General features: G+C 45.8%; 1 protein-coding gene and 1 pseudogene across 4 annotated transcripts in view; one reads left to right on the plus strand and one right to left on the minus strand.

Annotated features, from left to right (window-relative positions):
* Nucleotides 1–14,842, plus strand: part of Ap4s1 (adaptor related protein complex 4 subunit sigma 1) — a 58,060-nt gene that overhangs the window by 18,937 nt on the left and 24,281 nt on the right. For 3 of the 4 annotated variants that reach the window (XM_085830352.1, XM_021179724.3, XM_085830354.1), the window contains exon 2: nucleotides 13,210–13,418. In XM_085830352.1, coding sequence (XP_085686478.1) covers nucleotides 13,281–13,418 — 138 coding nt within the window. In that variant the 5' untranslated portion in view covers nucleotides 13,210–13,280. Of the gene's footprint in view, nucleotides 1–11,418; nucleotides 11,441–13,209; nucleotides 13,419–14,842 lie in introns of those variants that run through there. The other variant, XM_085830353.1, reaches the window with a different exon arrangement.
* On the minus strand, nucleotides 6,071–6,445 carry LOC110307361 (U6 snRNA-associated Sm-like protein LSm2 pseudogene; annotated as a pseudogene).

Consider the following 14,842-nt stretch of genomic DNA (forward strand, 5'->3'; position numbering starts at 1 on the left):
GTGAGCCACCGCTTTTCGTCGTCTCGGCACCTCGGTCTCTGCCTTTAGCCAACCGCAGGGCTTGGGTTAGCGCCAAGAGTTCATGTTTTCCAGAGCATTAGTCAGCCATCGGTCAGGGGGCTGAACCACACTTTTAGGGCATGTGCCAAGTTTTGCCTCAGAGTCAGTTTATCTGCGTCCTTGACCAGAAGCTACTATGTGCAGACAAGCAGGTCATCTTACAGTCACCAGGTCTAATTTTCACAAGTATGCCACCGGTCTTTTTCAGGGTCCCAATCTCTGAGTAAGAACCTCTTTGGCAATACTTTTGTTCTCAGTCACATCTAGGAGTCCCAAAGTTGGGACAACATTAGGGCAGTCTCAATAGCATCTAAGGCCATCCAAGGTTGTTCTTTTTTTTATACGAAGGGCTGTTTATCTTTTTAATTCAGCAAAACCTGGAATCCACAGTCTGCAAAGGCCTGCAGTGTCCAGGAACCTTTTAAACTTGCTTTGCACTGGTCAGTGGAGGAATATGAAACACAGTCTCTCTTTAGCTGCTTTTAACAGGTAGGCCACCGGTCTCTTTTAAGGACTCAGCTTCTGTGTTAGCACCCCTTCTGCTTTTTCTTTACTTTCAGCCACAAACAGGTGAAGGGTTTGGTCATGAGGGGGGGCTCCTCTTCTTTTTGTTAGGGCAGTCTCTCACTCAGTGCTCTTTTTCTTTAACAGATAACAGTAAACACTTTGATCTTCAGCCAAAAGCTTGCTTTTGTTGCCGGGTACTAAGTTTTCTAGCTTCCCTGACTTTTGTGACCAGCATTTCATTTCTCTTATCTTTTTTTAAAAATTTTCTGGCTCCTTATTTCTTGCAGATCATCTCTAAGTGCTAGTATTATTAGCAAGTGTCACTTTGCTAGGTTCTAGTCTTTGTCAGTTATCTCTCTTTACTCCTATTTCTTAACTGCAATGGAGATCTCATATAATGTCTCTCTTTCTATCTATATATATATCTCTTTGTGTCTCTTCCCTGTCCTTGCTTATTTTGAATGTTATCTAATTATTACATCTATATTCTGTCACTTAACTTTTTTCATAGTTCACCTCCTTTTACTGTTAGGTCAGATTGTCGGGGCACTTTCAGTCCCACAGAGACGAGACCTCATCAGAGCCTGGCAGTTAGACCCATAGGTGCTCCTTACCTTGTATGTCTCCCTCACCGGAGCTTAAAACAGATTCACTGCTAGCAGCTCAGGGCGATGCCTGAGAAGAGAAAACACATGGGGCAGAGAAGGGAGTGTAGTTCTCACATCAGACCACTGATATTTCAAAATGAACACAATTTTTTCTCTATTAACAAGAGACAGGATACAGGGGACAGGAGAATGAGCCTTTCTCCCACCCAAGAGGCAGGCAAAGGCTGAAAACAAACCCTTTGATGCGAAGAGCCCAGAGCGGAGTCTCCGCCGCGCGCCGGAATGCAGCGTCAACTCCTGGGAGTGGCAAACAAACGCTGGCAGGCAGAGGCTGCAATTTAACTATTTAACTACCTGATAGACTCCAGGTGCTCTCTGCACTGTCTTTGGGGAGGGAGCACGCAGCCAGGCCAGCACAAGGGAGTGCGGGTAGACTCTGGGGGGGGGGGACCAAAAGAGGGACGCTGTAGTCGGCCCCTCCCCAGCTGTGGCAGGCTTCACAGCCACTCCGGGATTGGCAGGCGGGGGCCGGCAGGCCGCCGCACTCATCACCAGCATCTCACAACTCGGGGCACAGACAGCCTCTGCTTCTGCCGTGCCTGCAGAAGCCAGAACCTCAGCGCCACTGCTGCTATCAAAGCCCTACCCGCGCTGCCAAAGCCGGAAATTCTTAGCCCAGCTCTGCAATCTCAGAGCTCTTTTGAGCAGCCTGGGGAGGACCGGCCTGGTGGTTTTCTTTCCTTTTTTAAAACCATTTCTGACAAATTCTGTCCTGACGTCAGTCCAAGTCTACAGTCGACAAAGGGTTAACACACACATACACAGTCTGTCATGTGGCCACAAACAAGCACACTCGTCCACGCCTGGACTTACACAACCAGCCAAACACTATTTTCTGACGGGGTCGGATTTCACATTGACTCTTTTTCCTGATAGGGGTGGGATTCCACATCCACTCCCGCCCTGGCAGAGAGAACACTCTCTCTCTCTTTTACTCTGCCAGGCAACAGCCAGGTCTTTTTGACTGTTCTGTACCCTGGGCACTCCTTCCTGGGTCTCCTTTGGAACATCTCTTTTTTGGGGTGCAGACTGTGAGGCCATAGACAGTCGTCCTCTCACAGCCACTGCCAGAATAAACCCACAATCTCAGAATACACAAATGCAGCAGTTCCACACCTACACACCCAGCAGATTGTCCCATTTCTAGAATAATAGCAGACACGACAAAAGCAGACACAAGACTTAGACAAAAGAAACCAAAAACAGCGGCGACTTCCCGTCGCCCACAGGCAACTCACAGATTCAGATGGCCTTTCCAAGGCCGGCCAGCTTAGACCTTCCACCTAAGTGATGGTCTCTCGGCCTTCAGAGGGGTCCGCCAAGCGTCCTTGGCCCTCCCCTTGTCTTCCTGGGGCGTCCCCCAGGGCGATCGGACGGTGGGCACCAGATACGTCTATCTCTACCCACCCCGTGCTCTCTATTGAGACCTGCTTGGTCTCCAGTCAGGTGGCCTCTCCCAGGCCCACAGTCCCGGAGCACGGTCTCTGGTGCTCGTACTGAGCACAGAGCGTCACGCAAACCCAAAACAGCGATCGCACCAGATACAGATTCAGATGGCCTCTCCCAGGCCCACAGTAAACAGAACACAGACACTAGACCAAAGCAGAACAGTAAATCTTACTTCTGAGCGGGTCCAGGACTTCTGGGTGGTCGCGCTGATTCCCGGCCAATGCACCAAATGAAAGACTCCAAAACTCCCAAAGGGAGGCACTCACTCAAGCCTCGGGTCAGCCGCGCACCCAAGAAGACACTGAGACCGGTACTTAAGATGTATAGGGAGTAAGATTTAATACAACAACGACAAGAAAGCAAACAAAACAAACAAAAAGCACATATACCAGATATCTGGGGTCGGACCTCATGCAGCCTGCAAGGTGCAGAGGAGATCCGGCCCCTAGCCCAAATTTTCACAGGCTTTTATAAGAGGAGGGCAAGGGGGGATGCAGGGCAGGGAAAATACAGTTTTTACGTCACTAAGTGATTCAACCAAGGGTTTTTCCAAAGTGCTTTTGCAACCGCGTCCCACACTTTGGCCATGTACTTGATTCATTAGAACTGAGGTTTTTACTCACACCCTTATCTCAAAAATGTCCCTGGCACAGTCCTTAGTTGGGAGGGGTAGGACTGGGTTCGTTCCAGGAAACCCTTATCTCAGAAATGTCCCCGGAACAGTTTTCATTTGAGAGGGGGTCTGACTCTGGTGTGAGAGTTCAGAATGTACTCTGGGGTGAGAGTTCTGGAGGGTTCCGGGAACAATCTCCAGATGGGAGGGGTAGGAGGGCTCTGAGTTGGAGAGTTCAGTAATTTTCCTCTTTCACATCCATACACCATGTATGAAAAGGTCACAGCCGACTTCTGAGCGGATACCTGTTTCTTGCTCACTGGAGTACTTTTCCTGTCTTAATCGACTATTTCTATTACTTTAAAAACAAATCACGGGCTGGTGAGATGACTCAGTGGGTAAGAGCACCCGACTGCTCTTCCGAAGGTCCAGAGTTCAAATCCCAGCAACCACATGGTGGCTCACAACCATCCGTAACAAGATCTGGCGCCCTCTTCTGGAGTGTCTGAAGACAGCTACAGTGTACTTACATATAATAAATAAATAAATCTTAAAAAAAAACAAATCACAACTAATTCTCTCTGTCTGTATGGTAATCATTATTGTTGTTGTTTGAGGTAGGGTCTCTTTTAGCCCAGGCTAGCCTTGAATTCCTAATTCCCCTACCTCAGCTTCCTACGTGCTGGGACTATAGGCATGTGCCACATTGGACCACACTTTATTTTAATTACTCATTAAAAATATAAATAAAAAGCCAGGCGTGGTGGCGCACACCTTTAATCCCAGCACTCGGGAGGCAGAGGCAGGCGGATTTCTGAGTTCGAGGCCAGCCTGGTCTACAGAGTGAGTTCCAGGACAGCCAGGGCTATACAGAGAAACCCTGTCTCAAAAGATCAATATATATACTTGTTACATGAATAAAATATAAAATAACTAGGCTGGGTGGTGGGCACACACCTTTAATCTCAGCACTGGAGGGGAGCAGATGTGGAGGGGTGAGGATTTCTGTGAGTTAAAGGACAGACTGCTCTATTGAGTGAGTTCCAAGGTAGCCAGGACTGTTATACAGAGAAACCCTGTCTCAAAACAAACAAACAAACAAACACAAACAAAACAATAAAGGCTAGAGAGATGGCTCAGCCGTTGCTGGCTGAGTTGATGGCTCAGTCAGTGCGCTGACTGCTCTTCCAGAGGTCCTGAGTTCAATTCTCAGCAACCACATGGTAGCTCACAACCATCTGTAATGGGATCCAATGCCCTCTTCTGGTGTGTCTGAAGACAGCTACAGTGTACTCATATACATAAAATAGACAAATAAATAAAACAACTTTGCTGAAGGATGATAATTTTTTGTTATTGTTACTGTTTTAACCTAAGGTCTATGTGTCCCAGGCAGGCCTTGAATTCACTATGTCACTCAGGATGAGTTTGAGCTTCTGGTCCTCCTGCCCCCACCTCCCAAGTGTTGGGATTACATGATGCCCGGCCACACCCCGGCTACAGGCAATATTTTGTAAAGAGAATAAAAGTAACATATGACTAAACACCACAGCATGTGTGGCACTTCCGCCCACCCAGAGAGTTTATCTCCCTGGAAAAGGGAGTGAATGACCACAGCCTCCCACGGCCCAGCTGTCATATCCCTGGGTAAGCTGATCTAGATGGCGTCCTGTTCTGATTCTTCAGTGAATGAACACTGCAACCCCGGGCTTTGCTACACGGAGCCTAGCCTTTTGTAGCACAGTATTCGTAGGTAACCACCCGCCTGTTAGGGCTTAGGAAGGAAGAGGTGCACTGGTAGAAAACGACATGAAGCGTAGCGCATGCGCATGCGCTAGGGCTGTAGCTTAGAAGCAAAGTGCTTGCTTACTATGTGCAGGGCCTAGGGTTCAGTCCCTTGAACTGTAGGAATCACGGAACTAAAAATAACGAAAAACTAAACCAGGGAGATAGAAATGTTAGCCAACCACGGAGTGAAGAGTGTAGTAGACCAGACCCTGTGCCTCTGCACGGCACCTCATCTCACTTTCAGAAGCCGGAGAAAGCAGCTTTCCACTGTGGCTCAGGATCAGGTCAGGCAAGCTGGTGGAACACTGCAGGCATGTGGAAAGCCACAGCCTGATAGCTTTGTCATCCAGAGCTTTTAGGTAATGCGTTCTCGTAATCTCAAGTGGATAAAATCCCCAGTTTAAAAAAAAAAAAACTTACTAATGTCTAGCTTAATTTAGCAACTTCACCTAACCCGCAGCTAAGCAGACTCTGTGATGCTGTGTCTCAGCTTGCACTCTCTGTCTGTCTCTTTCTGTCTCTCTCTCTCTTCCTGTCTGTGTGTGTGTGTGTGTGTGTGTGTGTGTGTATGCGCGCGCGCGCGCACATGATTTGGTGGTGGTTGTGGTGTGTCTCAGCCTCTATAACTTGGCTGGAGTTCTGATTAGTTTTAGTCTCAGAACTACTCATTTCCCAAAGGTAGAATTCTCTCACGCAGTCTGCCTATTTCAGAAGAGCTGAGCTTATTGTAAAGGTCTTTTTTTTTTTCCCGGTTTACATCGTAAGCTTTATTTCTGATGCAGGATAGATCGTTCCATCCCTCAAATGTATTACATGTTGCCATGGAGGGCCTAGGATGCTGCTCCCATCTCCAGAGACCCGTTCTGAAGTTCCTGGGTCTCTTACCCTCCCTCTCATCCTTTCAGTTAAAAAGAAAAAGCAATCATTAACAAAACAAAACAGACTGTAAGTACTGGGCGGGGGCATCCTTGTCCTCAGCTGGACATCAAGTTATGGGTTGATGGGGAAGTGAGGGGGAGGGGAGAGGTGCCATCACTGTTTGCTGAAGGGCTTCCTTCCCCACTGCATCCTGTGGAGCAGCTGTGTGTCCTCCGCATCTGCTGGAGGCTGCACAGAGCTGATGAAGCGGTTCTTGACTGATAACATGTGAAGGTATTTCTCAGGGTCTGTGGTGCTGATGTCGGCTAGTTTGATTTTGAGGTACTGGTCCACGGAGTGGAGGGTTCCACAGATGCTCAGGTCATTCTTGGGTTCCATGACTACATCCTTGCCCACAGGGGACTTGAAAAAGGAGTGAAAGAGCATGGCCACACGGGGCGACCACGAAAGAAAGTGCTGGTGTGTATGTGCGTGTGTGTCTGTGTCTGTGTGAAAGAGAGTGTGGGTCTTTTGCTCACCTGTATGTCAATGTGCCACATGTATCCCTGATGCCCACAGAGGCCAAAAGAGGCATCTGATCCCCTGGAACTAGAGCTACACATGGTTGTGAACTGCCCTACCTGCAATGAGAACTGTGATAGTTTGTATATGCTTGGCCCAGGGAGTAGCATGATTAGAAGGTGTGGCCCTGTTGGAGTAGGTGTGTCACTCTGGGTGTGGGCTTTAAGACCCTCATCCTAGCTTCCTGGAAGCCAGTCTTCTCCTAGCAGCCTTCAAATGAAGATGTAGAACTCTCAGCTCCTCCTGTACCACGCCTGCCTAGGTGCTGCCATGCTCCTACCTTGATGACAATGGACTGAATCTCTGAACCTGTAAGCAGCCCCAGTTAAATATTGTCCTTATAAGAGTTGCCTTGGTCATGGTGTCTGTTCTCAAGAGTAAAACCCTAACTAAGACAGGAACCAAATCAGGTCCTCTGCAAATTCTCTTAACTGCTGAGCCATCCCTCCAGCCTTTATTGTATAATCTTTTTTTTTAATTATTTATTTTATTTATACGAGTACATTGTAGCTGTCTTCAGACACAGCAGAAAACGGCATCAGATCCTATTATAGATGGTTGTGAACCACCATGTGGTTGCTGAGAATTAAACTCAGGATTTTTGGAAGAACAGTCAGTGCTCTTAACCACTGAGCCATCTCTCCAGCCCTATTGTAGAACCTTAATTCCACTCTTTTTTAAAAAAATGGATTATTTAGTTTGTTGTGTGTGTGTGTAGAGGGGGGGAGGTTGTGCATACAATCAAAGCACAGTGCACATGTGAAAGTCAACAAACAACCTGCAGGAGACCATTCTCTCCTTCCACCGTGTGGGTCCCAGGATCTAACTCAGCTTGGCTTGCTTGCTGGCAGTCATCTTTAGCCACTTTTGCATGCTGAGCCATCTTACAGGCACTTAATTCCACTCTTGAATAGACACAGATGACTCGCCAAACAAATAATCTTCTATACTCAGAGGCAAACTCTGTCTTCCTCCTCCTCCTCCTCCTCCTCCTCTCAGTGTCCTGACAGCACATGGTTATATGCTGGGACTAAAGGTGTGCGCCGCCATGCCAGGCCCAGGCTAGAGTCATATTGTAATGTCATGTTGTAAGCAGAAATATATCCTCTCCTCCGCAAGTTGCTTCAGTCGTGGTCCTTTAGCATCCAACTGTGGCTAAGGTATCAGTCAGGGATCACCCAGGATGACGCTTCCTTGTACCTGCTTGGCTCTTCCCTGGCCGTCTCCTTGGCAGTAGACTGAAAGACAGCTTTGTAATTGCAGCTGCTAATGTGACAGCTGATATTTATGTGCAAATAGTAAGTATACATTAAAGTCAAACTTTTAAAAATGGGGTTCATTCATTTATTGCAGATATAAATAGAAATGGATTTTCTTGGATTTTCGCATTTTTTAGATAGAGTTTCACTAAGTAGCCAGGTGGCCTCAACTCGCCATCTTCCTGCCTCAGCTGCATATCTGGCTAGGATATAGTGTGATTTGTACGTACCAAGTAGTAACAAAATGACTGGGAAGATAAAAATCTTTAGGAAAAGGTGATGTGGTACTCATTTATAATCTTAGCACTCAAGAGGCTGAGGAAGGGGACCTGAAAAGATGCCTCAGTGGTTAAGAGCACTTGCTGCCCTGGATTCAATTCCCAACACCCACATGGCACCTCAAAATTGTCTGTAACTCCAGTTCCAGGGGATCTGACATCCTCACACAGACATACATTAAAGCAGAACACCAATACATATGAATAAAAATAAATAAATTATCTTTAAAAAAAAATAAAGAAGCTGAGGCAGGAGGATATAAATTCAAGACTGGCCTGAGCCACATGGTGAGACCCTATCCCAGGAAAATTGGAAATCTGTTTGTTCGTAGACATGGCTCGTCTGTGCTCTGTGGTGCAAGCTGGCCTCTTCTTGCCTTGTCCTTCATCCTTCCAAGCTCAGGGGCACAGGAATATTCCTGACTCAGGTTTGGCTTCTTCTTTGTTTTGGTTTAGGTTGGTTTTTGTTTTGTTCTGTTTTGTTTTCCCCAAGGTGAGGTTGAAACAAGGTCTCATACCTGCAGCTCAGGCTGGCTCCAATTCAAACCATCCTGCCCAGCCTCCCAAGTGCTAGGATTACATCATCAGCCACCATGCCTGGCAAGCTGGTTTACTTTTTTTTTTTTTTTCTTTTGGTTTTTCGAGACAGGGTTTCTCTGTGTAGCCTTGGCTGTCCTGGAACTCACTTTGTAGACCAGGCTGGCCTCGAACTCAGAAATCCGCCTGCCTCTGCCTCCCGAGTGCTGGGATTAAAGGCGTGCGCCACCACGCCCAGCTGCTGGTTTATTTTTAAGAGATCTTACAAATGACCCTATCCTACTGGGGGTTCTCAGCCTGGACAACTGGGTAAGTGTCAGGGAAGTCTGCACTGAAGCTGGTGTGCAATGTTGGATATATGCACCTCTTTATACAGTTTTCTGGAAAAGGTTCACTGTCTTTGTATTCTTACTGGGATCTATAGTCTAGCTTAATGCATTTATATTAGAAGACAACATACTTGATGATTATCTACCATGCCATCACACAGTTAAGAATACACCAGGCGCGGGCAGTGGTGGTGGTGTGTGTGTGTGTGTGTGTGTGTCTGTGGACCGCTTGCATGCCTGTGCCCTGAGAGGCCAGAGTGGGTGTCAGATCACAAGAAACATGGTTATAAGAAGTCATGTGGGTACTCACAATCCAATGTGGGTATTCTGGAAATATAGACACTGTTCTTAACTGCTGGATGATCTCTCCAGCCTATCTATCATTTTGTCATTTGGTTTTTTGAGACAGTCTGACTGTACACACAGACTTGCCTTGCTTCTCCTGTCTCTGCCTCCCTGGTGCTGGGACTAGGGCTCTAGGACTCTGCCACCAGGCGTCCTGCTTCTGTAGTTTTGTTTTGTTCCAAACATCTAATCAAGGCAAGCATCAAGCAAATCTAAATTAGGAGCCTGGATTCATTACTGTTCTCGCTGGCGTGATGAAATAGCCAACAAAGGCAAGTTAAGAATGGACTTATTTTGGCTCACAGTTTGAGGGTACAGTCCATCACGGTAGGGAAGATGTGGTGGTGGCTTGTGATTCTGGTCACGTGGAAGCTGAAGTCAAGAAGTAGAAAGCAGTGGTTGCTGAGGTCGCATCTCCTTTCTATTTGGCAGACCAATTTCATGGAATGCTGCTACCCACATATAGGCTGGGTCCTCCTAACAGTTAACCTCAGCTAGAACTCCCTCTGGATGTTGTAGTGAGGTTTGTTTCCATGGTAATTCTAAATTTCATCAAGTTGGTCATCAAAATCAACTACCACAGGGACTTTCTTATGGGCAGTTGGCAGTATCATCAAAACTGCCAATCAAGCTGGGCGTGGTGGCGCACGCCTTTAATCCCAGCACTCGGGAGGCAGAGGCAGGTGGATTTCTGAGTTCGAGGCCAGCCTGGTCTACAGAGTGAGTTCCAGGATCAGCCAGGACTACACAGAGAAACCCTGTCTCGAAAAACCAAAAAAAAAAAAAAACAAAAAAAAAAACAAAAAAAAAAAACTGCCAATCATGAGTAACAACAACTGGAAACTGTATTGACCGTTCAAGGTGGACACAAGAACAAAAGGAAGTCTAAGGGAAAATGCTGAGCTCCAAATTGAGCCTGTAGTTGAGCACTATGTGTCAGTCAGTACTGCTTTCTTAATTGTAAGATTAATTGGATTTTATGTTGGGAAGAGTGGTGGTGGTGGCGCACGCCTTTAATCCCAGCACTCGGGAGGCAGAGGCAGGCGGATTTCTGAGTTCAAGGCCAGCCTGGTCTACAGAGTGAGTTCCAGGACAGCCAGGGCTATACAGAGAAACCCTACCTCAAAAAAACCTTATGGTTTTGTTATTGATGGTTATATGTGTATCTTTGTGTGTAGGAGCACTTACATGTGGTGATTGTAAACTGTCTGATGTGGGTCCTCCAAGAGCCGTGTGTATCGTAACTGCTGAGCCATCCCTCCAGCGGCCTAGTATTGGGTTCTTAATTTTAACTAATGTGCCTTGATCGTGTTCTAGCAATGACTTTGTGTTAGAAACAAAGAATAAACTCAAGTGTGGCACAAAAGAATACAAGAATAAAGTGAAAGTGGTTCAGCAAGACAAGTTCTTTGTACAGAAAAAGGAGGGGCCAGCCCACAAACCAGCTTAACACACTGGGGCCAACATGGCTCATGTCTTTTGTCCCTGACTTGGGTGGTGTCTGGATCTCACCCCACTGCTAGGAAATGAGATTTACAGCATGAAGTGCTTGGGTGAGGGTGCAGCGGTTAAAGACGATTCAGGAGGGGCTGGTGAGATGGCTCAGTGGGTAAGAGCACCCGACTGCTCTTCCGAAGGTCCAGAGTTCAAATCCCAGCAACCACATGGTGGCTCACAACCATCCACAACGAGATCTGGCGCCCTCTTCTGGAGTGTCTGAAGACAGCTACAGTGTACTTATATATAATAAATAAATAAATCTTAAAAAAAAATAATTCAGGAAATATGATCCCAGGGACTCAGGAAATCTGAGCCTTTGTAGGCTAACTACCTTAGATTAAAACATAAACAAAAAACAAAACTCTTTCACCTGTGTAGCTTTTCTACAGCTCTAAAATTATCTCAGATTTTAAAAGGCCATTAAAGAATCTTTCAACTTAATATTTTTCCTTGATTTTTCAGTTTTTACAAAATGTGAATGAAAGTGGTATTATCCAGAGACCCCATAACAAGATATTCTCTTCATGAAAAGAAGACCAGCTTTGGTCAATTATTGTGGTCTTTTGCATTCATTATTTCAGACTTCATTCTGAATGTAAAGGGAACAACTGTGAGACTCAAGACAACTGTGGAGAACTAGAACCTCCCGCACAGCCTGGGACTGACAGTGAGTTAGGGTGTTGCAGCCTCTGGCCCAGTGTAATGCAGACTTCTGTAGTGTTCGCTCTCCTGTGCTCTAGAATAAGGGTGGCAGGAGCACCTGCCCTCACTCTTGGGTGGGGTGATGACTTCCAGGCCTCAGACACAGAGCTTCTTACTGGCCTATTAAGGAGTTTGGCAACCGTCAAGACTGTTTATTCTGCTACTAAAGAAGAGATCCCTTAGGTCTTCCCCCGCTGATAATAAAGCTCAGGCTCCTGAGCATGACCTCTGCTTGGCTTTTTGAGACAGAGTTTCCCACTGTTGCACGCGGCATCCCAGCTCCATGGCGGGAGCGTTTCCTTTGGTTTTGTTTGTTTGTTTGGTTGGTTTGGTTTTTTGTTTGGTTTGGTTTGGTTTTTTGAGACAGGATTTCTCTGTGTAGCCCTGACTGTCCTAGAACTCACTCTGTAGACCAGGCTGACCTCTAACTCAGAAATCCCCCTGCCTCTGCCTCCCAAGAATAAAGTGCTGGGATTAAAGGTGTGTGCCACCACCACATAGCTCAGCCAATCTTTTTTTTCCCCCTTATTTATTTATTTATTTATTTATTTAATGTGAGTACACTGTAGCTGACTTCAGATGCACTAGAAGAGGGCATCAGATTCCATTACAGATGGTTGTGAGCCACCATATGGTTGCTGGGAATTGAACTCAGGACCTCTGGAAGAGCAGTCAGTGCTCTTAACCACTGAGCCATCTCTCCAGCCCCTCAGCCAATCTTTTTAAAATGGTTTTTTTTTATTATTTTGTATTATGTGTATGCATGTATCTGTGTGGGTTATGTGCACATGAGTATAGATGTCTGTAGAGACCAAAAGAAGGTATCAGATCCCCTAGAGCTGGAGTTATAGATGGTTGTAAACTGCTCACGTGGATGAGGAGAACTGAGTGCTAATCTTTTGAAGAGCAGCAAGTGCTCTTAACTGCTGAGCCATTTCTCCAGCCCCCTCCTCAGCAGTTCTTGCTGTGCCCTAATCTTCAACCAAAGGGAACTGTCCAGAGCCTTCATCATGCTGTTTTCCCAGCCAGAGTCTCTCCTAGGTCATCCTTCAAGATACTGCTACTGTGCCCCTTTCCTGGGATGTCCTTCCTAATTGTTCTGCGATGGTCCCTCTGTGGGCCCTGGAAAGTACACCTGTCACAGTTATAGCTTATTAGTCTGTACTTCTGTTCTTTACTTCTTAGTCTAGCATCTTTGTTTTTTTTTTTTTTTTTTTTTTTTTTTTGGTTTTTCGAGACAGGGTTTCTCTGAATAGCCCTGACTGTCCTGGCACTCACTTTGTAGACCAGGCTGGCCTCGAACTCAGAAATCCGCCTGCCTCTGCCTCCCGAGTGCTGGGATTAAAGGCGTGCGCCACCACGCCCGGCGCATCTTTGTTTTATACACACACACACACACACACACACACACACACACACACACACACAGAGAGAGACAGAGAGACAGAGAAACAACAAATGATCACATCTTTGTTTCTGTATTATTCTGCAGAGCTTGGCTTAGATCCCATCGAATTTAGTGATCAAATTGGCTGGGCAGGAGTAGGATTGTGTATGTTTGTGGTAACTGATGAAAATCCTGTGTTTGGCTCTTATTTAAATCTCATTTCATTCATAGGAATGAGTATTGCGTGCATCCAATATTTCTTTACTTCTGGCTCATCTATAAAACAGACCTGGTGTGAGTCTATGAGAAATGTAATCTTGCCTTTCTGTTGTTCATTTATTCTACAGGTTCCAGCTACGGTCATCCATTGCCATAACTTTTAAAGGATATTGAAAAGAAACTGGCAAAAGGTGAAAAAATGATCAAGTTTTTCCTTATGGTGAACAAGCAAGGGCAGACCCGACTGTCTAAGTACTACGAGCACGTGGACATTAATAAACGTGCACTTCTGGAGACTGAGGTCAGCAAGAGTTGCCTGTCTCGGTCCAGCGAACAAGTAAGTGCCTGCTGCTCTTCACTCCCTGTGTCGACAACTCTGCCTTCACTGGCTTGTTGTGGCTATCTCAAGAGCCAATATTCTCTCTGAACTATATTCCTTCAAGGGCTGGTAGGGAAATAAAGACTAAAGAGAAAGGCAGACGGAAGGAAGTGTGACTCTTACCATCGCTGTAATAGGACAAGAGGCAGGCAGGAAAGCCTCAGGTTTTTATTTAGGATAATTGTCTTAGTATATCATAAAAATAGCTGCTAAATTTACTCTTGCTTGAGGACATAATCTTTTTTTGCTCATATAAATTCAGCCCTTGGAACTCTCCGCAGTGTCTGCAGCTGGTGGCTTTCTGTAAGCCAAAACATGAAGGTCAGATGACTGGTGTGGCAGGGAAATTCAAGACCCGTGTGGTGCCAGAGGATAATAATACGATTTCCATGTGCATAATAATTCTTTTTTGCTTACCATTTTTACATCTTTAAAAGTAATTTTTATTTTCCTGAATTAATTGCCATCTCAAAAGCTTTCCTGTCTCTCTCTGCTAACCTAGTCCTAGTCCTGGAAGCTTCTAGCCTCTGTACAATCTTACCTAGTCCTAGAATGTTTTCAGCCTCTGAGACTTAACTGCTGAATAAGCTCCCCCTTTCTTGTTCTTTCTGATCTCTGGCTGGCTGGGTCAACTCAGCTGTTCTGACTCAAATCCTTTCCAAGATGACTGATTTATATCTGGCTTCTCTCTGGCCTCTGACTTCTTGCTCTGCTTGGCCTCAAACTAACTCTGGCAATCTGTTCTAATCCTATGGCTCCTTCTCATTCTCTGGCTCATTCTGTCCCCACCTGTACCTAGTTTGTTCTTTCTCTACAACCTGTCTCTGTACAACTGTCCCAGTAAAATTGCCTCCTTTCTCCCCTGCATTGTGGGCATATCCTATTCTGTCAAATCTTTCTCTGATTTGTCACTTTGTCTGCCACTCAATTAGATATCACTTTCAAACATGGGAGCTTTCTTCTACAAACTACTTTACCTTTATTGTTTGGGATTAAAGGCATGTCTGTATTCCAGCCAGAGAGATTAAAGGTGTGTGCTAAGGGCTGAGCCACACCACAACTAGAAACAGATTTTTTCAAGTAAATAATATAATCAGGATTCACAGTGTGATTCAAAATCCTACAACTTACAATCAATAACTAGTAATTTAAAAACAAACTTAGTTTGAACTTGCTTTCTTATTATGTAAATAAGGGAAATGGCAGTCAACAAATCATATAACATAACAAATATATTCCTCTTACCAGAACCCAGAGTCTCACTACCATAGTAAAGAATGGCTTTGGGGCTGGTGAGATGGCTCAGTGGGTAAGAGCACCCGACTGCTCTTCCCAAGGTCCGGAGTTCAAATCCCAGCAACCACATGGTGGCTCACAACCAT

The sequence above is a fragment of the Mus caroli genome, unplaced genomic scaffold, assembly GCF_978045245.1.
Source record: "Mus caroli unplaced genomic scaffold, Mus_caroli_1 scaffold_14, whole genome shotgun sequence".
NCBI classification, from domain to species: domain Eukaryota; kingdom Metazoa; phylum Chordata; class Mammalia; order Rodentia; family Muridae; genus Mus; species Mus caroli.